The sequence below is a fragment of the Strigops habroptila genome, chromosome 1 (assembly GCF_004027225.2).
Source record: "Strigops habroptila isolate Jane chromosome 1, bStrHab1.2.pri, whole genome shotgun sequence".
Taxonomy (NCBI): domain Eukaryota; kingdom Metazoa; phylum Chordata; class Aves; order Psittaciformes; family Psittacidae; genus Strigops; species Strigops habroptila.
In genome coordinates this window covers 96,646,758-96,670,539 of record NC_044277.2, presented here as the reverse complement: position 1 = coordinate 96,670,539, position 23,782 = coordinate 96,646,758, and the positions used below count along the sequence as shown (strand labels likewise).

The 23,782-nt window shown below is 42.2% G+C and overlaps 2 protein-coding genes and 1 long non-coding RNA gene across 8 annotated transcripts in view; 2 read left to right on the top strand and 1 right to left on the bottom strand.

Annotated features, from left to right (window-relative positions):
* Window positions 1-14,322, top strand: part of SMARCD3 (SWI/SNF related, matrix associated, actin dependent regulator of chromatin, subfamily d, member 3) — an 89,959-nt gene extending 75,637 nt beyond the window's left edge. For all 6 annotated transcript variants that reach the window (XM_030491406.1, XM_030491385.1, XM_032920366.1 and 3 more), the window contains 7 exons: window positions 31-132; window positions 2,126-2,287; window positions 2,816-2,913; window positions 4,288-4,423; window positions 6,592-6,714; window positions 9,095-9,196; window positions 9,295-14,322. In XM_030491406.1, coding sequence (XP_030347266.1) covers window positions 31-132; window positions 2,126-2,287; window positions 2,816-2,913; window positions 4,288-4,423; window positions 6,592-6,714; window positions 9,095-9,196; window positions 9,295-9,348 — 777 coding nt within the window. In that variant the 3' untranslated portion in view covers window positions 9,349-14,322. The remainder of the gene's footprint in view (window positions 1-30; window positions 133-2,125; window positions 2,288-2,815; window positions 2,914-4,287; window positions 4,424-6,591; window positions 6,715-9,094; window positions 9,197-9,294) is intronic.
* A 3,122-nt stretch (window positions 14,323-17,444) lies between these two features.
* LOC115617821 lies at window positions 17,445-22,745 on the top strand. The gene is made up of 2 exons (XR_003994684.1): window positions 17,445-19,068; window positions 20,842-22,745. It is a non-coding gene; the product is annotated as an uncharacterized LOC115617821 (long non-coding RNA).
* On the bottom strand, window positions 18,835-21,802 carry LRRC14B (leucine rich repeat containing 14B). The gene is made up of 2 exons (XM_030508774.1): window positions 20,898-21,802; window positions 18,835-19,477 (listed from the first exon to the last, which is right to left on the bottom strand). The coding sequence occupies exons 1-2, from the start codon at window positions 21,800-21,802 to the stop codon at window positions 18,835-18,837; spliced, it is 1,548 nt and encodes a 515-aa protein (XP_030364634.1).
* Window positions 22,746-23,782: the final 1,037 nt, after the last annotated feature.

Genomic DNA, 23,782 nt, shown 5'->3' with positions numbered 1-23,782 from the left:
GACCATCTTACTTGCTTTTTCCTTTGGCAGTGGCACAGAACGCCTACAACCCAGGAAACGGATGGCTTCCAGGTGAAAAGACCCGGTGATGTCAGTGTGCGGTGCACATTACTCCTCATGTTGGACTACCAGGTCAGCACACTGCTTTTGGCATGGAAAATACAGCCACTGGGACATAGCACAACAGAGCAAATTTATCCTGTCACATACATCAAAACCCAGTATACTTGGACTCAGAATGTCACATAGTCCATCGAGGTTATAGAATGACACCAAACTGACAGATTATTTAAAATTGAAGGGGACATATCAAGTAAATTGCTATTACAGCCTAGCAAAATACTGTTGTTAGCACTATCATAATTAGTATTTTTATTGCCCATCTGCAGAAAGAGTATGCATTTTCACCTCAGGATTCTTAAGGAATAGCCAGATACACTGCACATGAGTTATGTGTGTGGTTCTGTACAGAAATTCAGAGGAGTGGCTTTTGCTAGTGATACCTGAACTGTGCAGCCATGGCAGCCTTTTTTTTCAGAGCAGACTACACAGGTTTCCTGGGTTCTTCAGTTTTGGTTACATTGTGCCCTAATCTGTCATAAGACCACATTGCCCTGCAACGGTTAGAGTTGCCATTACTCTTAGGCCTTGTTAGGCATTCCTGCTTCCTTTCTTTTGTCAGTATTAGTTCTATTGTACTAGTAGTATTTGTGGGCTGAACACAAACAAGTCAGGAAACTGATCCATTTGAAAACTAACAAAACTTACTTTGAAATTGGTTCCCTGATCCCAGTCACAGGAAACAACAACAACAAAAATTAGGCAAAATTAGGTTATTCTGCCTTGGGATAGAATGTGAAAGAGGTTCCTGGGCACAATTTCAAACTATTTTAAGCTGTCATAAGGATAAGCTGCTAAAAAAACCCCACTTTTGTTTCAGTTGTGGCTGTGCACTGCCACAGTCTCCCTCCTCTTGGCCTAAACAGTGGAGATTGCAGTTGTGGAGCTCACTAATCTGACTGAAACCACCCCTGAAAGAAAAGTTGCTGTCTTAAGGAAATTAATAGAAATGCACTGCTGAGAGGACATGGGATCCCCCTTCTCAATGGTAGTTCAGTCTCAGATACATTTTGATTGTATAAGATCTTATTCTGTGCCATTCTCTTTCCCATCCATGCAGATAGCATCTATCCAGGGAAAAGACACTCCATTTTATGTTAACATAGAGAAAATTATAGGAATTTTAGGGAGCTAACTGCAATGCTGATATAACCAGTAAAAATCTTTATTGTTAAGACAGTATAATGGTGTTTGTTATGCTCACCATTATTATAAATTTATGCTTTAAAAAAATGTTCTCTTATGCTTAAGTCTTGATTTGTTATAAAGCTAGCATTGGGTGACCTGACACACAACAGACTAATCCTTGCTTAATAATGTGGCAATTATTATACTTGAGTATGGGAACACACTAGAAGGGGCACCAAATCCAAAAGTATCCAAGGAATATATGTTACTAGAAATGCAGAACAGGGTAGTTCAAGAGTTGTATCACAGAGGTCAAGAGAAGAAACATATTCTATCAGCTAGTTGTGGTTTGTTAAATTTTCTGGTACACAGCAGAAGGGTGGGAACATGCCTGAAAAACAGAGTTCCAGGGTACTTTGTTGCTGTGAGGCAGTTGAGCAGTTATTACCAAGAGTAGAAGCATCATTTTGACTTTATTCTCGCTATCTGTGGTTAATGTCCAGTAGTTCAGAGGAAGGTCCATTCTTTTTCTTCTCCCACTTCCTAAAGTCAAGATATGCATCAGTGTTGAAAAGGAAAATTCCTTTCTGAGTCTGCATGCAAGTTGTTATTATCTAACTAATGCATGTGATACAGATAGTCTGTGTACATAGCACATGTAGAGTGTCCCTCTTTTTCTTTTCAAACCCTAGACATAGTTCTTCCAGAGCACCGATAGTGACAAACATCTGAGCATTTTGTATTTTTGCAATCTCTGCCATTCAATGGGGTGCTTCGCCTCAGGAACAGAGCCCTCCAAGAATCATAGCTGAAACTTCATACCTGTGTATCTGGCTGCTTTTCTCTCTATTGCCATTTCCATCTCTTTCTGTTACAGCCTCCACAGTTTAAACTGGACCCACGACTAGCCCGTTTGCTGGGGATACACACGCAGACCCGGTCAGCCATCATCCAGGCTCTCTGGCAGTACATCAAAACAAACAAGCTGCAAGACTCCCATGATAAAGAATACATTAACTGTGACAAGTACTTCCAGCAGGTAACTCCTTTTTGGACACAGTAGCTCTTTAGAGGCAAACTGGAGTGAATCCCTTCCAAGAGGCTGTTTAGGTTTTGGTTGAAAATAAGTAAAACCATGTTGCCTTTCCCCCCCTGCCCCTAATCTTGGAAAAAAAACCCCAAACACCAAATGTTTTTAAAATTCAAAAGTGTTTTCTTGTATTTTTCTTTAGCATAAAATATTGCAGGAAACATACCTTGGGAAAAATAAAGCAAACTGCTTTTATATTTCCTCTGGTAAAAAAAAATGTTTTTTCTTTACGATATGCTGTTTCAAACCCTTAGTGAGAGAGGCCTGTGCCCTTTGGCAACTAAACCAAAAGTGGGATACCTAAAATTGTTGTAATCTGATGCATCTGTCAGCTAGCCCAAATTGTAAGTACAGAAGAATAAAAGCCAGAATTATAGCTTTCAAAATCACCTTCCTTTTGAACTGTTGAATTCTTACTTTCTCATTTAGTTGCAGTTTAGGTTTTGAACAAGGATAACATGCTTTATTGTATTCCAGATCTTTGACTGTCCACGGCTAAAGTTTTCTGAAATTCCTCAGAGACTCACTAACCTGCTGCTGCCACCAGACCCTATAGTGATAAACCATATAATCAGGTAAGCTGGTGAGTCAGCTCAGCACTGTCAACGTGCAAAACACTCACTACGTAAAATACAGAAACGGCTACAGTGACAGGGACCAGAATCTAGTTTTTATAACTTCCAGGTGAGTACTTTCTTGTGTGTTTGTGTGAGGACTTTCTTTTGTGTTTATTCTCTATGTCATTCTGGTCTATATAATTCTGAATGATTTTCAATAGAATGGCACCGCTTTTCTAGGAGTATGCAAAACAATTTCTTATTTTTATCCCTACTAGAATACCATTGAGAGAGTTGGTCAGGTTTCTTTCCTGAGGGGAGAGGAATGAGAGTTTGAATCCACTTAGAGGGGAAAAAAAGGAAATGAAGTAAGATATTGTACATCATGGGCAATCGTTCCAATCACTGAGTTATTATGTAAAATGTACAACAGTATTACAATTTCAAATGCAGTGGCCAGTCCATGCATGCTTTGTTGGGATTAGGTCAGCTGTTGTTTGGGTGTTGATCTTATTCTAAGAATGCCAACTAGTCAGAGATCTGAAGAGATAGATTTGCAATAAAGAATGCCTAGATTCAGAGAAGGTCATTGCGATCAAGATACTGAGCTTCTGGCATCCTTGTCAAAACAGATGTATTTCTGGCACAGTAGATGAAATACAACTCTCAGCTATCTAGGGCACTTCCAGCACATTCCATATATAAGTGACAACTTTGGGGGGGAGAGGGACACGGACAGATAAAGAGATTCTTGGGGATTGCAATCTTGCTGTTAAGATACTTCAGCCTTTCCCAAGTTCCTTTGTGGTCTTGGTCAAAACTCTGATTCTGGGTGTTTAAATATTATTGTTAATTGAGCATAGTGACTTTATTTCGTACAGAATATTGACAACAAACATTTCTGAATATACTTAAAATCAGGTTCTTTATTTTAAATTTATAATATACATGATAAGAAGTTTAAATATTACATAGGCTATCAAAACAAATTTGCTTTTTGATTCCTTTGAGTGTATAAAACAGAGTAATCAAAAAGCAGCTTGACTACCATGTAGATTGATAGCTATGTATATCCTGTAATTGAAGACAACTCAGTGACCTATTTGGTGGACCAAAAAAAGCTGAGGTCCTCAGAGATAGTCTTGAAGAAAAATGACAAGGAAATGATGGTTGCATTTCCAGAGGGAGAGAGATCGCAAAGAACCTCTGAATTCTGATTGATGAAAGATGAGACAATATACTTGGATATACAAATATATAAAGATACTCCGTTCTTAAACTCTTCCACAGCATCTGCAACAGGCTTTATTAAAGAGTGTACTCTTTGCAGGATGGATATTAATTCTGATTCATTATGGCAGTTCTAATGGTCTTCTGTTATACTCTCTGTAGTGTTGACCCAAATGATCAGAAGAAGACAGCTTGTTATGACATAGATGTAGAAGTTGAAGACCCATTAAAGGGACAGATGAGTAGTTTTCTTCTCTCAACAGCTAACCAACAGGAGATTACAGCATTGGACAACAAGGTACTATCCCAGGAGTAAAGTATCACATGGCATATATTGCATATCACATGGCATTGTGCACCTTCGTGTGGGTTTGGTGTCACGTGTCAAAGACAGTACTGTTGTAAGACAGGGGCTTCTCATGTGCTTTCAAGGGATGAATCAGCCATAAGCAATGGGAATACAGAGGAGTGAGGGGCATTCCTGGTTAAGATTTGATCCAGGGCTTAACACAGTTGTCGAGGTGATAGAAACAATTTCACAGTAGTATAATGAGTCCCCTGGCATTCAATAATCATCTGAACTGTTTGACTATAACTTTTTATTGAGAGGTCATGGTATCTTGCTAAATTGCTATAAAGCAAAGCTAAGAGAATGTCATACTCTAGATGTGTCTTGTGCATGCTCGGTTGCAGAACAGCTCTCTGCTGTAGGTGCAAATATGGAAAATGCGTGGCAGAAAAATCAGTTGGAGCAGTTGGCAGAATTGTTTCAGGGTTATTCAAAAAGGATCATGTGCACTTCAAATAATAGTATCTGTCTTACAGCAGTGGTGAGCTCTGCAGGCTTGTATTAGGAGTTCATGTAGTGGGGACCGTTAGCCAGCTTTTGGCACATGTATAAATGGCTGACTTAGCTTGGTAAGGGGTGAACAAAAGTGGCTTCTCAGAGCAAGGGAAGAAGAGGTGTGACTTTGTGGACCAGAGATGACTTATGTGACATTTTCTGTTTTTTACCTCTAATACAAACAAGTATGTTAAACCCTGGTCTTCATATGATTTTAAAGGGGGGTTGGACACTAGCAATCCTATGGATACTGGTAACTATTGCAGCATCTTTTCTTTTATGGCTCTTGAGAAAGGTCCTTTGCCGCAGGGCAGCTGCTCAGCCAGTTGATTCCCAGCCTATATAGGCTTGCATGCAGCATGCATAGCGTTATTCCATTTCCAGTTCAGCTCACCATTTCCCATGTCTGCATCACTCCTTCTTTTGAGCACTTCCTGCAGCAGAGGGAAAGCTATGATAGTGAAGTTTCTGAAGTAACTTCTAGGTAAACTGGCATAGGCTGCTGCATTGTTACCATCTGGACCCTTTATTGCTGTGCTGCCACAGAGTCCTCTAGTGGAAACTCGGTGCATGCCAACAGATTTCTCTCCAGCATGGCTACATCATTTTCCCAAATAAGGAATGATTTTAAGTTGACAGCAGCTCTCTTCTGTTAACATACCATTTAGTCGTGCATACATGAGTGGCCTTGATGGCACAGCGAGATCAGGGAAAGGTTATTTTTGCCCATGTGCCTGGCCACATTAGCTGTTATGGCAAAATAGATGTATACATGAAACTAAACAAGATAGGTCTAAAATGTCAAACTGGAATTTGAGGGGAATAGAATAGCAAAAGTTTGCTTTTCTGTGTGTATATGTGCAAATGATTCATTAACTGTCCTCCCATTGATCATATTCGATTTTGTCATCCACCATGATTATAGGACCTTGACTTCTCTTTGGAGTCTTCATTCTTCCTTGCTGGTTAATGCTCAATTTTTTCATAATATTTCTGAAGATATGACTCATTTTCTATAAACCTTCCATACTCCTGATTTTCCATTATTCACACTCCTTTTGGTAGCCACTGTGACTTTAATGGGCTTTCTCATAAGAAAAAAATCTAGAAGTCATGGCTGTTTCATGAGTTCATTTAACATGGACTTGATCAGGCAATCACTAGAAATTTTAAGGATCACAGCAGGGTATTGAAGATATGATAATGATTAACCTGGGCAATAACTGCTTTCTGGCATTGAGCACTGTTTAAAGACATATTTATATAGCATCTTTCCTGAAAAATCTCAGAGTCATCAGAAAGACTAATTATACACAGGAAATTATTACACTGTACAGTGACATGACTTAGCTCTTCAGTATTGTATATAGCATGCCATCCAGCGTAGGATTTGAAGAAGAATCCTGTACATGCTTGTATAGCAGAAGTACAGGTGAAACCAAAATGTAATTGCAGGATTGCGGTTAACTCTCTCTTTGAAGGGAAAAAGCCATGGGGACCTGCACAAGTCTGGGGTGTGTAACTGTCACCTTTGTGCCTCACAAGAAATGCTAATAAGGCCCACCTCAGGGTTACTGGAGCATGGGAAGAATTAAGTACATCTGCTTTGTTTTTTCTGTCAGATTCATGAGACAATTGAATCCATAAATCAGCTAAAAATACAACGTGATTTCATGCTGAGTTTCTCCAAAGATCCCAAAGGATACATCCAAGACCTTCTCCGGTCCCAAAGTAGGGATCTTAAGGTAAGCTAAGGTTTGAAGAAGAATGAATAGTGGAACCAGAATGTAAGAATATTATCTTAGTGCATACACAGTGTATAGCTAAAACATCTAGGATGGAAAATTGGTGGAAGACAGACAGTGAGTGGAATACTGCAATCCCAGAGCAGCCAGTATGCAGGAAAGACAGTTTAGGCTGTATTCCACTTCCAGTGGAACAGCTGTGCTTAATGGTAGGTGAATTTGTGGTCAGCAAGAACAAAGTGCAGGGCTGTGTTGGTGTATTCTGTAAAATTAAAGCTATATTGTGTACAATAACACAGTTTGAGTATTTTGTTCATAATTTAATCTTATTTAATAAATAGCACATTAAATATGAGCTGCCTTTGAGCTTAGCTTTGACGTACTCAAGAAATGGAATTTAAAGAAGTTCCGTTGTTTGCCAACAAAAATTAACAATTTGTTCCACATAAAGTTCCTCATAAAGACAACTCAAAACCAGATGTATTAATGCATCCATGAAATTATTTTAATAAAATCGTGTCTTTCAAACAGAAATGTCAGTTTGTTAGTCAATAGTCTTCCAAAAAATCTATTATTAAGATTATAATTATTATTATTTATACTATATTCAAAAGGGGACAGGCATCCGAAAGAATGTTTAAATAAAGCACCCTTTAAGCTTGAAGAGCTTAAAAACTAAGTTGCTGTCGAGCTTCTCTGACTGCATACATAGAACAGTTGTTCAGTGCTCTCCCTGAGAACCAGTCCCATGAGGGCCTTCTCTATAATGGTCTGTCCTGCTCGCATCAGAATTATAATTGCACAATACTACTATGCAAAACATGCGAATATTTTTATATTTACCCTTAATTCTCTGATGCTGGAGACTTAGTCATCTGAATGTTATTTTTTTATAGAATCATAGAATGGTTTGGGTTGCAAGGGACATTAAAGCTTATTGAGTTCCAACCCCCTGCCCATGGGTAGGGACACCTTCCACTAGAGCAGGTTGCTCCAAGCCCCGTCCAACCTGGCCTTGAACACTGCCAGGGATGGGGCAGCCACAGCTTCTCTGGGAAACCTGTGCCAGGGCCTCATCAATCACATCATAAAAAATTTTCTTGTATCTGATTTAAACCTACCCTCTTTCAGTTTAAAACTGGTGCCCTGTGTCCTGTCACTACAGGCCTTGGTAAAAAGTCTGTCCCCACCTTTCTTAAAAGCCTCCTTTAAGTATTGAAAGGCACAGTGAGGTCTCTCCAGAGCCTTCTGTTGTCCAGGGTGAACTCCAGCTCTCTCATCTTTTCTTCATAGGAGAAGTGTTTCATCCCTCTCACTATTTTCATGGCCTCCTCTGGACCCACTCCAACATGTCCATGTCTTTCTTGTACTGTGGATTCCAGAGCTGGACACAGTACTGCAGTGGGGTCTCACAAGAGCAGAGTAGAGGGACAAACCCAGCTCCAGCTGGCCTTAGCTTTCCTGAGCCCGTCCTACACATCTGGGCAGCATCCCTATATTCTTCCCTGGTTCCACTGTCTGTTCATTTCCTTCTTACACTTTGATTTGACCAGGAGGTCAAATCTTACTGAGTTATGCTCGTCTCCGCCTTCCTTGCCCTGTTTCTTACACATGGGAATTTAGAGCTCTTTCACTCTAAGAAAAATGTCCTTAAAGAGCTGACAGCTCTGTTCAGCTACTTTGTCCTTAAGGGCAGTTTTCCAGCTGGTCCTATCCACTAATTCCTTAAACAACTTACTGTTTGTTCAAATCTTGCTTTCTTGGTAGTTGTATAGAGACTGGAAAATCAGCTCAAGACTTTGGCCATTGTGGAATTACTAGGGTTTTCTGTTCCTCGCACTTTAGAATTATTTTCCCCTAATGCTTTCCACATCAGAACTTTCCTTGAAATCAAGGTAAAATATGCTTTGAGATAAGGGCAAAACTAGTATAGAGTTGTGTTTCAATCTGATGTGAATACCTTAATAATTTCAAACTGTTACCCTGTGTACAGGTAACTAGTGAGGTTGTTTGGGTACATAGGCTAATAAAATATATGGTGATGGGGAACTTTTCCTGGGTGCTGGAACTAAGCTATCCATGCTGTTAAACTGTTAGAGATTGTGGCATTTGGCCAGGGCAACTACTAGTGTTTAGAATGATTCCTTGGCACAGAGGAAGCGGAGGTTAGGAGCTGTTTACAGCTGACAGTTTGTATGTGACCATATTGTTTTGGTAGTTAAGCACAAATGCCATTCATTGTTCATCTGCCTGGGGCTTAAAGAATGGTCCTGAACATTTTTAATGAAGTAGTACAGATAAAATTTGACTTTAGGTAAATCTGAATGTTCTCTATGTGGTAGAAGAGCTGTAGTGAAAACCATTTTTATTTTTGTCACAGGTGATGACTGATGTAGTTGGAAACCCAGAGGAAGAACGCAGAGCTGAATTTTATCACGAGCCATGGTCTCAAGAGGCTGTGAGCAGATATTTCTACTGCAAGGTATGGAGGAATTATCCACACTGCTGGCTTATAAATGAATCTTCCTGCCACCAAACAATTGAATCTGCTAAACTGTACAGTTTCTCTTTTTCTTTCAGATCCAGCAGCGCCGGCAGGAACTGGAACAATCTCTGGGAGTGCGCAACACATAAGTACTGTTCACAAGATCCCATTGGCATCATGACCACCAAACCAGTGGACTTCCCAGTGTTACTTAGCTCACTGTTACACATGGACCTGCTTCCTGACTGGATGAGAATGTACCATCAACATACCAGTCAGAACACCAGCTTTAGAGTGACCCTTGAAAATCTTGCCCATGGCGGGTGTCTCAAACAATTCCAGGCCACAGACAGCGCCATACAAGTGTCAGTGTTAAAGAAGATTAAAGGTTCATTCATCAACGCACATCATTAAGTTTTAGTGGAAAGTTCAGACACTACACAGCAAATCCTAATGGGCTATGCATAGTATCGTGGGTGGCACTGAAGGGGGAGGTTGAGATAGGTGTTATAGGAGACTACAGATTTAGAGAAATAAATGCAGTTCTCGTCCTATGTTACCTAAGAGTCTCAAATAGTAACTTCTCTGGAATTAGACAAGATAGTCCTTCTTATAGCTGTGGAATGCTTCACATTCCTGAATAGATTTTTCACTCCAGGTGGAACAGTACAAGAAGCCATCTCACCACGGGAAAGAACAAACTAGGAGGATTTTCATTCCTGGAATGAAGAGCCCCTCTGGAAGAAAGAAGCATAGTCAGGACATCTCTTTTGCAAATTCTAATACTTCTTTTTTCCCTTGCCCCTGCAGTGAAAGGTAGACTGATTTACACTATCTGTAGATGAGTATGATCAATGTGCTGTACTGAGAGAAAGAGAATTATCCCCGGGATAAGAGCTTCTTAGGCATCCTTAATGTCAGTAGTATTAGCAAAGCTGAGGTTGAAGCAAGAAATGAGGCATTCTGAGAAAATGAAAATAACTTAATGGTGCTTTGCTGATACCTGCCTTGAACACAGCAGATACTAACAATAAGCATATATGTAAAATACAGGACTTCTTAAATGTTTCTCTGTGTGCCAGTAGGGATCTGCACTGAAAAGAAGTTCCCTAATTGTTAAGTTGGTGCAGAATCCAAGAAGCTTAACTTCTTATAACGTGGCAGTTTTCTCTCTACTTCAAGATGTTAACAGGTCTCACATTTTGGTCATAGGTGAACTGCCTCTTACTATGAATGATTTAGTTCCCCCTTACATGATACATACTGGTTATATAGGATGCTGTTGAGTTATAAAGCACTATCAGCCTTAAATAGCACAGAGAACATATCACTTTGAAAACATCTTCATTGTAAATGTACAAAAAATTCAGAGTGTGGGAATTTAAACCATATTTAATTGGAAGCAGGGACATCTTCATTAAATCCTCCTCTCACCCCTCATTTTTTGTAGTGCACAGATTAGTCTGTAATTAATGGCTCAACATGATTTCTAGTGCAAAAAGCAGCTGCCATATTGTAACTGTCCAGATGATGTGGCACTCAAAATCCTCTTAGGCTACTCCTTTGCATCTCCTTTCTTTCACTTTCTAGAGAAGATAATCAAATTCACATGTGGTACAGGAGACAGCTCTTCTGAATAATGCACTTTGCTGTAATATCGTCCTTTTCTCTTCTGCTATCTTTGCCAATTTCTTTCTGTGTCAAACTTAAAAGTTTCTTCTGTTCAGTCACAGAAGACATAGTCTTCTCTTCCACCCCTTCATTTAATACCTGTGCTTTCACATTAATAGTGCCATAGCCTTTATTCTGTCCATTGTGTTCAGAGATATTGTGGAAAATTTACATTTGATTGCAGTCATATGATGGTAGTACCATCATGCAAAACCATTGGTGTAAGAAAAAGCATAGCTGTACCTCTTTGCCCGAGGCCTTTTACCAGGAATGGCTTTGTTTGGAACTTTTTTGTGTGTTAAAACCTCTTTTTGCAGTAAAACGTGAAATCTTGCAGTCTTAAATGGGGTATGGTAAGGGGCTGTGAGGCTGCCAGACAGTGAATGACTTGAAATCTTACTTTTGTTAGGACTCCACTAATTGGAATACAAGCAAGCATTATGAGGGAAAACAGTGGGGATCGTTTGCTACTGTGCTTCCATATTTATGCTGCTGTGTCAGTTGTGTGCATGCTGTCCAGTGTATAAAACTCTTTTCTGTATGTGATAAACAGAGCAGCTACATTCAGGGGATGCATTCAGTCTCCAGGAGTAAGAAATGCGGAGAATGATATGCAAGGATGTGAGAAGAGCATGGGACTGGGATAGACGCCTGCAGGATGTCTGCCAAGGAAATTTGTGTTTTGAGAACTTTCCCATTGAAGTGGCAAATATTTGTACAGAGAAATTTCAGTCATGTGCCACAGCTGGCAACATAATGGAGTCCAGCCTGCTTTTAGAATCTCTCTGTAGAATTAATTGGTTGGATCTGTTTCCAAGTCTGTTTCAGAGCAAATTAATGAAACTAATGTGGTATTGCTGCCCAGTGTTCACAACAGCATCACTGGAACGTGGATCTATGTAAAGCACCAATGCTGTACTGAAGTGTGCATGTGTGTGTGTGTCCATGCATGCACATGCAGGAGTCGGCCACCATAAATGACACTGAGGATGGCAATCCAAAATCTAAATTCTTATATCCCACTATCCATATTCCTACTGTACGTGAAAATACTGGTCACCAACAGTGAGTCTTAGGAATAGCTGTCGTGTGTTTCCTTTGGTTAAACTGGGATTTGAGATTTTGATGCTTTTTTCCTGTGTTCAGGTCTTTTACTGAAGAGACACAGAAAAATTCTGTTCTCTGTTCCAGGAGTGAAGCCAGGAGCTTGCTTGTTTGCAAAAAGAGAAGTTATATTTGAAGAGAAGTAATGGAGGAATACTGGGCATACGCTTGGGCATACGAAAATGAAAGGCAGTGGTACTGAACAGGCATGTAATTGTGGCAGATTGTGAATGATAAATTCATTTTAAGTTCAAAATGGTTGTTCTTTTGTGTGTCTGAAGAATTAAAAGATGTTTGGCTTGTTCAGCCTGGAGAAGAGAAGGCTCCAGGGAGACCTTAGAGCAACCTTCTAATACCTAAAGAGGGCCTGCAAGAAATCTGGAGAGGGGCTTTTTACAAGGACATGTAGTGACAGGACAAGGGGGAATGGCTTTAAACTGACAGAGGGGAGATTTACATTAGATATTAGGAAGAAGTTCTTCCCTGTGAGGGTGGTGAGGCCCTGGCACAGGTTGCCCAGAGAAGCTGTGGCTGCTCTATCCCTGGAAGTGTTCAAGGCTGGGTTGGATGAGGCTTGGAGCAACCTGGTCTAGTGGAAGGAGTCCATGCCCGTGGCAGGGGGATTGGAACTAGATGATCTTTAACATCCCTTCAACCCAAACCACTCTGTGATTCTATGTTTTGGCGTCTTCAGTTGCTGCCACAGTACAATACAAATCTGTGCATATTGCAAGAAAACGTTCTGTGCATAGATGTATTCAATGCATAGATGATAATATAGACTGTTAGGAAATATAGCATCAAACTGTGAGAGGGTTAAAACAGAATTCTGGAATACCAATATAAGATAAAGCTATCTGGGAGCTGAAGTGTTGAAACAGCAGGTTCGAAACACATTTTTTAGTCCTTTGTGCTGTTGGCCATGAGTCAGGATTCAGACCAAGCGTTTCTTAGAAATTAAAGGGAAAACAAATGTTTGATTATGGAATAGAGAGAAGAATACAGCAGTAGAAAAGAAAAGATGGAGCAGAGCACCACTGAAGTGTCATTAAGACTTAGCACAGGATAATGCGCAAAGTACTTTGGAAATAGCACAGTCCATGTGAGTCTGTATATGTTGTGTGCATGTGTGTATGTTTACCTGTAGAGAGCATGTGGGAGAGAGCCAGTCTCAACTTGTATGTAGCCTGGGAAATGGGCAGGCAGGACAAACCCAAATGTTCTGCAAGTAACTTTGAGACATATTGTCAAAACATTTTCCACTGTTATTAACAGGGATTCAGTTGTTCAACTTAGCAGGGTTAGTAGTTGTAGTGCAGACATTGTTTCAGCTGGCAGGTTTTTTAAACCACATTGTTTAGAATTTATTTTGTGGAAGCCAGGTGAAAATATTAGTGCATATGTCAATATTGGGGCATATCCTTGGGTTCCTAATTTTGCCAAAACGCTAATTTGGTACTGGGTTTTTTTGGCGTGTTTTATTTTTGGTTTTGGTGTCTTGAGAACCCTTTTATGGCAAAGAGATGAGGGGGAAAAGAAAGCTCTTTTTTTCCTGAAGAAAGAGGTCTCCTTTCTGTAACTGCTCTGTTGTTTAATAGGATGTATCTGTTCTGCCAGATCCTGTATGATAAACACCTTTTCCAATCTCACTGAAGAAAGGAACTCCATTAAAAAAAAAAAAAACAAAACTGTGGGTTTGTGAGAGTGAGCAAATATGTGTATAAAGGGGGGGGGAGGGAGAAAAGAGAGACTCCCTCTACTCTGTAGCCACCATATCTTCATTGTATGATGCTGAGTGATTCGTAGAAAAGCTTTTAACAATAAATACCTTGTTTCTTTGTATCTCTTGCACTAACCTTACGTGTCTTAACAAAGACACCTATAGTTGGTTTCTTTCTGCTCCCAATATTCTCAAGTTTTTGGATTTGTGTTCAGCTTTGCATGCACCTGCACATACCCATACACAGGGTTACACATATACAGGTTTTCATAGGACTTTACAAAGGTGAGAACTGTTGCTCTTTGGATCTTTCTTATGTGAATTAGTTTCTTCACTGGATTCCATCTTCAACCATTTCCATACTGAATCAGTGAGAAATCCTTACCATTGGAGAAGTCTAGCTCCTCTCCAGGTCACTTGCTTGGTCATTTGGAGTACATTTATCATTATCACTGTTATTGTCAACAAACAAGTTGCAGCTGGGGCTGCAGCTTGAATGCTCAGCGGTGTTGTAGAAAATAACACAGGCACCACATAGACTGTGGTAGGAATTACGCAGATGTCCCCTCAACAGTGCTCGTCCCTGGATTCTACTTTAATAAAAGAATCAGAGTTCCTTCTTCCACTATATTTAATACAGTAGTTACAACTCAAGCTGGGTGCCTCTCAAGAGGGACCTGCCCATCAATTGTTACGGGATTTCATAATATCTACAGGTTGCTTGATGTCCTGATGGCACTTAAGGCTCATCCAAACTTGTTTGCACAGACTGGGTTTTTCTTCTCTTCTGATTTGCTCCCACAGCCTCCAGGCATGCTTTTTGTTGTGTCTTGAGACATTTCCTTATCTTTTGTTACATAATATCCTGTAGTTAAAAGTTTTATTTATACTTACCTACCAGTTACATTTCCATAGATAAAAACAAAGCTTAAAGTACAATTCAAGTGGCCTAAGGTTTCATTTACTTTGGTCACTAGTGCTAAGCTCTGGCACAAATTAATCTCTCACTACAGAGGAGCCTGGAGTAAGCTGTGTGAACAGTGAGCACCCTCCCAACAGAGGTACTACAGAGCCAGTAACATTAGAAACCGTTGTCAGGATAAGCAAGCTACAGTTCAGCTCAGTGAAGGTTTTGTTTCTGGGTTAAGGTTTCTTAGCCCAACACTGTCAAGAAAGAATGACATAAAGAAGTGGGGTGGGTGAAGAGTAGAAAGACAGATGGGTAAAAGATGAAAGGAAGACCTCTCTCTCGCTCGCTGCCCCTGTTCTTTTTTTAACCCCTCTCTGTTGTGCTGGCCATCTGAAGTCTTTTTCATTATCTGTTCTGCTCCTACTCCCTCTTTCTGCCTCTCCTCCTCTGACGCTCCTGTTTCTCCACCCCGTCCTGATTCCTTCACCCCCCGCTCTTGCTGTGCCTGTCATTTCTCTTGTCCCAGTTTTATTTCTCTTGATGTCCCGCTCCCTGCCTCACGCCTTCTCGCTACTGTCCGGCTGGCTGCCACTTGTTTCTCCTAGCGTCCTGCACCCCGCTTCTCGTCTTTTAGTGGCCTCCGCCCTTCAGCCCATCGGTCCGGGAGCCGACCGACTGCCGAGGTGTCTCCGGGGCAGGGGGAGTGTCGGAGGGGCCGAGCTCTGCAGCAGACTCGCTCCCGCGACTTGTTATGTGCGCCGGTGTTGAGCCAGGGGAGGAGCGGAGCTGTCGCCGAGAGAGGCGGGTGCCGATGCCGGCGGGGTTTGTGACGGAGGCTCAGATCGACGCGGGGGGAGAGGACGGGTGTGCCCGAAGCCACGCTGGGTTGCGGTCGCTGCGGGTACCGGGTGCGTCGGCGGGGGACGGGGCGGAGGGGACGGTGTCCCCGGAGGGTCAGACAGGATGGACGGCTGCCTCCCGAGCATGCCGGGAGCTGTAGTCCTGGGACACGGGGCGACGCCAGGGTCGCCGCTGCCGCCCGGCGACCAACATTCGGTACAGCACGTGGAGCAGCGCGCAATGCGCCGGGCAGCGTTGCACCGCGCTCGCTACTGGCGCCCAACGGCCAAACGTCGGTGGCGCACCTCGCGTGCAGCGCGTGCGCGCGGGAGTATGGGACGCCAAATGTCGCTGCTGCAGCTCGGCGATTACAGAGTCATAGAATGGTTTGGGTTGGAAAGGACCACAAGATCATCCAGTTCCAACTACCTGCCACAGGCAGGGACACCTTCCACTAGACCAGGTTGCTCCAAGCCTCATCCAACCCGGCCTTGAACAGTGCGAGGGATGGGGCAGCCACAGCTTCTCTGGGCAACCTGTGCCAGGGCCTCACCACCCTCACAGGGAAGAACTTCTTCCTAATATCTAATGTAAATCTCCCCTCTGTCAGTTTAAAGCCATTCCCCCTTGTCCTGTCACTACAGTCTTTGATGAAGAGTCCCTCCCCAGCATCCTTGTAGGCCCCCTTCAGAAGATACTGGAAGGCTGCTGTGAGGTCTCCCCAGAGCCTTCTCCAGGCGGAACAGCCCCAACTTTCTCAGCCTGCCTTCATACAGCAGGTGCTCCAGCCCCCTTACAATCTTCGTGGCCCTTCTCTGGACTTGCTCCGACAGCTCCATGTCCTTTTTATGTTGAGGACACCAGAACTGTATGCAGTACTCCAAGTGAGGTCTCACAAGAGCAGAGTAGAGGGACAGGATCACCTCCTTCGACCTGCTGGTCACACTGCTTGTGATACAGCCCAGCACACGGTTGGTTTCTGGGCTGCAAGCGCACACTGTCGGCTCATGGTGAGCTGCTTGTCACCCAACACCCCCAAGTCCTTCTTCGCAGGGCTGCTCTGAATCACTTCTCCGCCCAACCTGTAGCTGCGCCTGGGACTGCCCGACCCACGGAAGCGGCGCGCCCGCCGCGCTCGCTGTTGCCCCTCAGCAACCAAACGGTGTCGGTGCTACGGATGCTCCACGCTGCCGCCCGCCGGTGACGGGCATTGCGGTGCTGCGGGGCGGTGCCTCAGGGTAAGGAAAACAACCTCCGGGTGCTTGCGGGTGCTGCCGCCTCGTGGCCGAAGCGCGGCGTTGCACCCGGGCGTTCGCTCTGCGTCGGCGGTCGGCGCATGCCCGGTTCCCCACAGTAGCAATGGCGGCTGGCTGCGGTCCCGGCGGGGGACGAAGGCTGAGGACACCGATGAGGCGAGTGAGCCCCTTCGGCGGGTGCAGGGGTGTCTTCTGCCTGTTGGCTCCCAGGAGTGGTGGGACGGGAAGCTTCAAAGCGCCCGGTGCGGTAGCTCCCGGTCAGCTGCAGGCGAGCCGGGTCAGGTCAGCCCCAGGGCGTTACCCGGCAGCCGCGGGAATTCCCGTTACCTGGAATCCTATGTTCAGTTCTGGGCCCTTCGCTACAAGAGAGACATTGAGGTGCTGGAGCGGGTCCAGAGAAGGGCAGCAAAGCTGGTGAAGGGTTTGGAGCACAAGTCTGATGAGGAGCGGCTGAGGGCCCTGGAGGTGTTTAGTCTGGAGAAGAGAAGGCTTAGGGAGGACTTTATGCTCTCTCCAACTACCTGAAAGGAGGCTGTAGTGGGGTGGGGTCAGTCTCTTCTCCCAAGTAACAAGCGATAGGACAAGAGGAAATGGCCTTAAGCTATGCCAGGGGAGGTTTAGACTGGATATTTGGAAAAATTTCTTAACTGAATGGGTAGTCAGGCGTTGGAACAGGCTGCCCAGGGAAGTGGTGGAATCACCATCCCTGCAAGTGTTCAGAAACCGTGTAGATGAGGCCCTCAGTGACATGTGTTAGTGGCGGTCTTGGCAGTCCTGGGGTAATGGTTGGACTTGATGATTTTAAAGGTCTTTGCCAACCTGCTTGATCTGTGATTCTAAATGTAGGAAATGGTACACTCCCCCTCCCAGTTCTCTGCCAGCCTTTTAGTACTTTGTGCAGATTTGTGGGGCCCTATGGCTGCACCCTGACCCCCTGTTGGCCCCTTTACCCACATTCCAACACAGTGTGTGTGGAGGTCTGCGATTCTGTTTACTCTGTCACTCAAATACATTTCTTGCACTGGAGCTTGCCAAGTAAATGTGGTGTGGGGTTGTTTGTTTTTTGGGTTTTTTTTTGTTTTCCTAGATAGTGGTGGTGAATTCTGCAGCAGAACAATGCACAGTCCTGGCAGAAGAGGGCAGAGTTTTATGCAGATGAAGTAGTTACTTGGCAACCTGCCTTGTCCCTTTTCCACATTTTTGAAATTGGCATTGGATACATTTTTCTATATGTATTTTTGAAACTAGTCTTTTTTACATTATTACCACTGTCCCAACTTTTCTTTAAAAGAGCCGAAAACAGCAGGGTACATTCTGTTATCTAAGAAACTGATTCAACAAAGGGAGCGGTTTGAGGCACTTACCTGCTGACATCAGAAGCATGGCTGTGCAGCGCTGTCCTGGTATGCCTTTGTAAAATGTTTTGCAAGAGCTTCAGCAGAATCCCCATAGGCTGCTTTATATTACTGGGGGAAGTAGGTGGAAATCACCTGCTGTCAGCCTGCCATTTGGTTTGCTGACTCGTCAGTATGGAATTTTACTCCTCACCAGCACAATGTGTTTGACAACCTCTGTAATTCCCCATGCAAAAGGAGGTTTTATCGTGCTTGCCTCTGTGGAACAAAGAGGCGCAGAGACATGGAGGCTTTTGTACCTCCCCCCACTACTGGGAATGTACTGGATAAAACACAGACTGCTGAGTTTGGATGGCTAATGGCAAAACAAAAATTGATTTAGGGAGCCATAGGTGAGGATTGGTGCACGATCTTTTGGACAACCTGTTGGGCTTGGGAAAGGACTTTCCTGTCTTTTCTGCAGGAGTAACAAGCCTTATTGCCAAATCCAGAGGAAGTCAACCAAGCTTAGACACCTATTGTTTTATTGAGAAACAAAGTGCTTTTGTGAAAAATAAGAAGCTCTTAAGGGTCCTCTCCTCATTTTTGAGCAAGTAGTGCTTATGTAAGGTGTATGCAATAGATACAGCATAGTTAAAATACCTCAGATGATCAGAAGCTATTCAATCAGAAGTAAATTCAGCCAAGAAATGAAAACTCAAGACTGGTCAATGAAGGCATAGTTCTAGAAAAGACTAACTTCTGATTTGACAGCAGCTCATCACCATTATGTTGCATCTTTAACTCATTTTAAAAGAAGTAGTGAACTTTTCTAAAGTCTCTTTGAAGGACTTGATCAGGTAAGCTCCCAGTTCATTGTTCGTCTCCTCAACAGCTGCATCATAACTGCCAAAGAGTGGAGTTGAAGCCTTCACATCCTCCCTGTTTGCTTGGAGTAAAATGAGGTTAAGCTCCTCTGCTACACTTTCGTATTTTCGGCGATCATATCTGCAGAGACTGGCATCATCAATGGGGTAGGTGACGCCAGTAGGGTAGCAGTCCCTTGGAACTGGGAACTCCACAGTTTTCAGCATTGGCAACTCACAGAGAAATGTGAAAAGCTGTTTAAGTGCTTGGGATGACAGTGGGTTTCCAATAAACTTAAACTCCTGTAGTTTCTGACAAGGACTTAAACTTAAAATCAACATATTGACATGAGTGTCTTGGATATTACAGTCCTCCAAGGTAAGACTCTTGAGCACTGAAGAGGAATGGCTGAGAAGCTTAAAGAATGTTGATGGGTAAAGGTCATGTATATTGTGACCACTCAGGTCCAGGGCTTCTAAGTGATTAGCATGGAAGCTGTTGGCTAAATAGGCCATATCAGCATGGTTCAATGAGCAGTTAGAAACATCCAGCATCTTCAGTGGAGTTTTTAGTGGGCTGCAGAATTAAAGACAGAAGAAGTTTTATGACATAAAACATTGAAATGCTACATTTACAAAATTACATGCAACTATTCACATTATGAATGTAGCCGTCTGCCACATTCGTTATTTTTTCTAACCTCTTGAAAAACCGAAGCATGTGCCAACAATGACAAGTAATTTTCCTCCTGCAATCGGTTCCATTAATTAACTACTACTTCATGTGTTTCTTACTGTGTAGTTTTAATGGGGATTAATTTGGTAACATTCTATGTGCCTATTTTGTAACCAGTTATATGTTGGCAAGTGTCTATTACTTTCTGAATTAATGGCATATCATTACTACCATGAAAGTATTGGTGGATGCTTTTTGTAGAAAGCTGTTATAATCCCAGAGATTTAGATAATTTCCATTAAGGAAGGATTCATGCCAAGATGAACACTAACCAGTATTCTAACAAGACATCTGGTTTTGTTTCTCATTTTGTTTCTACTATGTTTTTAAATGCCCAAGAGGTTTACACATTGATTTTTTCTGGAGTTGCAAAAAGACCTTGAGATGATGAAGGGTGGAAGAAGTGTACCTGAGATTATGTGCAAATATTCTAGTTGAATATAAAATATTTCTGACAGATGAAAATCAAGAGATCTGTTCCATACATACTAAATCTTAGTGAGACTTCTGCCACAGACCTCAGCTGGATCAAGGTTAGAAACTTGTAATTTATTTCTATCAATATAAGCAGTGTGCCATTCACAACTTTTAAATGAAATTACTTTGTACAGGAGGAATTTTATACCAAGGTGATTTGTCTGGATGAAACTTTTGACTGCCTTTGCTTTTCAGAACATCTAAAAAAATAGAGTTAACTTATTTTCTGTTCAAATATGAACACTGTTCACTGGCAACTTGTTATCTTTTTGAGAATTGCCATTTTCTCCTAGGAATTCACCATGAATATTCATATATTAGCTTAATATGCAGTACAGAAAAGCATCAGATCTCTCTTGCTTTGAGATAACAGACACAGCTAAAATGAAAGTCTCAAATCAAAGTCTGCTATCCCCCTGCCCACTTTAAAATACAGTATCTATGGAATCTTCGTAGATTTACCACCTGGTTTTTAGAGGACAAGAATTCAGTAGAGACCCTGAAAAATACCTGGAATTAGACTGGGGTCTTGCACCAAAGGCCAGCCAAGCTGACTGAGATAGAAGCTCACGAACATGACAAATAAAAAATGTCTGGGTATGCCCCTCTCTTATGTGGTAGCTGAAAGTATATTCTCATCATACTAGTCATATGGGCTCTGGAAGACTAATAAGAATAGTCAGTTCTTCTAAATGTATTAAATAACACTGGCTTCCAATTCTCCCCAGCAACGCATGAAGAGCTGTTCTTTACACTTTGACTAAAAGCAGGATGACCAAATTACCTGAGCAGTTTCCGTATTCTTCCTGTGAGTATAGAAAAGGATATACTCAGCTCAGTCAGCTGCGTCATTTCACCCATCTTTTCTCCAATATTGGTAAGTATCCCTTCATCTGCATCTGTGAACCTCCGCACATTAAATGTTCGTGCTGGCAAGGTCAAGGACATCAATAGAGGGAAGTGAATACTGTTGAAGAGTATTTCCAGGTGTTCCATTTCCAAGCGAACATTGTGAACTATTTCCAGTTTGCGCAACAAAGAGGGATCAGTGAGCTTTATGATGTAGAAGAATTTCTGCAAAGCCAGGTTGTCAGATCTGAATGCCACACAGCAGATCTTCAGTGGACAGTAGCATTTCTTCAGCAGGGCCTGCACTGCCAGCTCATAGTTCCGCTCTGTAACATACAAGTCAATTAGCACGTCAATACTTATTTCAGAGGTACCTGGATTGCACTGTGTTTGTTGCAGGTAAACCAGCAGTTCCAAACAAAGCTTAGAGAGCAGCTGTGTCCTGGTCCACCTTCCCATTCTCTTCTTGCACTCACAAAACTGAACTTCAACATCTTTTATGCCCGTGAGGTCCACCACTTTCAACTTTTTCGTGTAGGGAGAAGAATGATTCAGCACGTAGTCTCTCAGGCCTGTCAGACAGCTCTCCAAGCACACTGAGCATGTTCTATGGCTCAGATCTTCCTGGTAGTCCACAGTAGTTCCCAAAAGTTTTCCAATGTTAAAGTCAACAAGTGGCCAGTTCTTTACCAAGTCATGAATAACTTCCCCTTGCTCCAGTAAATAGCTGGCTTTAAAAAGAAGAGGAAAAAGATTATGGGCTACACCACCAAGACTCTTCCTGGCAAACTCTGCATTTGACACGAATGCTTCAGCACTAATGAATCGGAGAGACTTCATTGTTCCTCTGGGCTCCTTGCTGTCATGGAGAGTGACTTTGCATTTAACTAAAGATTCTAGTTGCTTATCACCTTCTATTTTTATCTGCAGCTGCTGTTTGCTGCTAACGGAAGCCTTGCTGGGAAGGCAGAATGAACAGTCACATGCTGATCCTCAGCTTTCTATTTTGGAGCTACACTGTGATTCTGCAGTAATTAACTGTGAGATCTTTAGTCAGAGAGCATTTATTTCATTTCAAACCTCACATATAGCAAAGCTAACTCAGCTAAGTACGGAACACCGCTAGCAGGAACAGTAAGATGAAGGCAGCACATATACATGAGAGTATTTCTTTCTCTTTTCTATGCCATACAGAAAGACATGGTTCCAACTTAAACACAACACAATCTGTATTCCACAGATTCACATGGTGATTTTTCTATTGGATAGATTTCTAGGGATAGGTTATAACTAAATTTAGAAACAAGTCAAAACAGTCTGTCTTAATTCAATGCCTTTCCTTAAGGCGGATATGCCAAGGTATAATAAAGTATCTCATAAAACACTAAAATTATCTGAATAAAATAATTGCTATAACATGAGTGGTAATTATTTTATTTTTACTCAAACCCTGGCAAAGATCATAAAATGCTGATTTACTGAAGCAGGCAGCAGAAATATTTACGGGGCTAGTCTTACTCCTCTGATGTTTTTGCTTAAGGGTTCCATTTTGCATTGCATAGGCAACTATCTAAATGAAAGTAGTACATCAGTTAGCATCTGCTACTAGGAGGTAACACCCCTGGATTAACTCCAGAATGCTGCTGTCTGCTTGCAGAAGGTCTAAGTATCTACATGCAGGAGGAATTAAGACAAAACAATGGTTAAGATAAAATGTCTGATAACAATATTACAGATGATTCCAAGGTCATTTTGTTGATAAATAAACTGTGATGAAACTTGACAAGCTGTGATCATCCTGTGGCATTTGTACAAGAAAAAGTTGGGGAAGCCTTGGGCAACAGAGAAGTCTTTCAAGAATGAGAGGATGGTAAACAAATTTCTCTGCTGAAACCAGGACAGAGAGTTTTGTCTCCTATGGACCTACTGAAGAATCTCGTAAACTGTCCCCATTCCCAGCAAGCTGGAAGCCCTGTTCTCCACATTGTCAGGACTGTACTAGAGCTAGAGAGAAACCAAAGTCCTTGTTCCCTAGAGTTTTGGAGCTTACACTGCCATTCTGGTGTAAGCTGCTCTCTCAACAGTTCTATCCTTAAGAATACACAACTGCAGGAAGTTATACTTCCACCTGAAGATGCTTTTCTACCTGCAGGCATAAGAGTTAAGAAAGGGGAGATCAGAAGCTGTTCCCCCCGCCCCTTCTCCCCATTGATAATTTGTGAGATTTCTTTTGGTCACCCAACAGCACCTCGAAAACAGTGAATTTATTTATCCTTTATGTAAAAATATTTTTAAATATTAAATATTTCTAAAATATTTAGAATACTAAAATGTTTTCAACATCAGTTAGATTTAAGATGGAGGAAATGGTGAACCTGAGACCTTGAATCAGTTACAACGTAAAGTCTTTTGGGATTGGTGGTTAGCTGGCAAATGATGCTGGGAGATTAAAAAAGACGGAATCAGTAAACACCATAATTGGCTACAACATGATATTTGTGTTCTGTTATCACTCTTCTTGAACATTAGGATCGCCATATCTGCATCTGGCTCCCTCCATGCTCAGATATCAAAACCACAGTACACACTGTGTTCAGCAGAAGTTTTCCTTCTGTGTTGCTAAAAAATATTAAAAACCATTTTAATAATACAAGTTTGTGCTGCCCTACAGGAAAACATGTTTACAGAACTTCAGATATTCCCTATAACACAATCTTACAGCCTTAGAGGAAATTTCAAAGCATGAAGACAAGCTAACATATTAGAGCCCTAAAAAAATCCACAAGCAAGAGGATAATTGTTTATACGAAGGTTCAAATA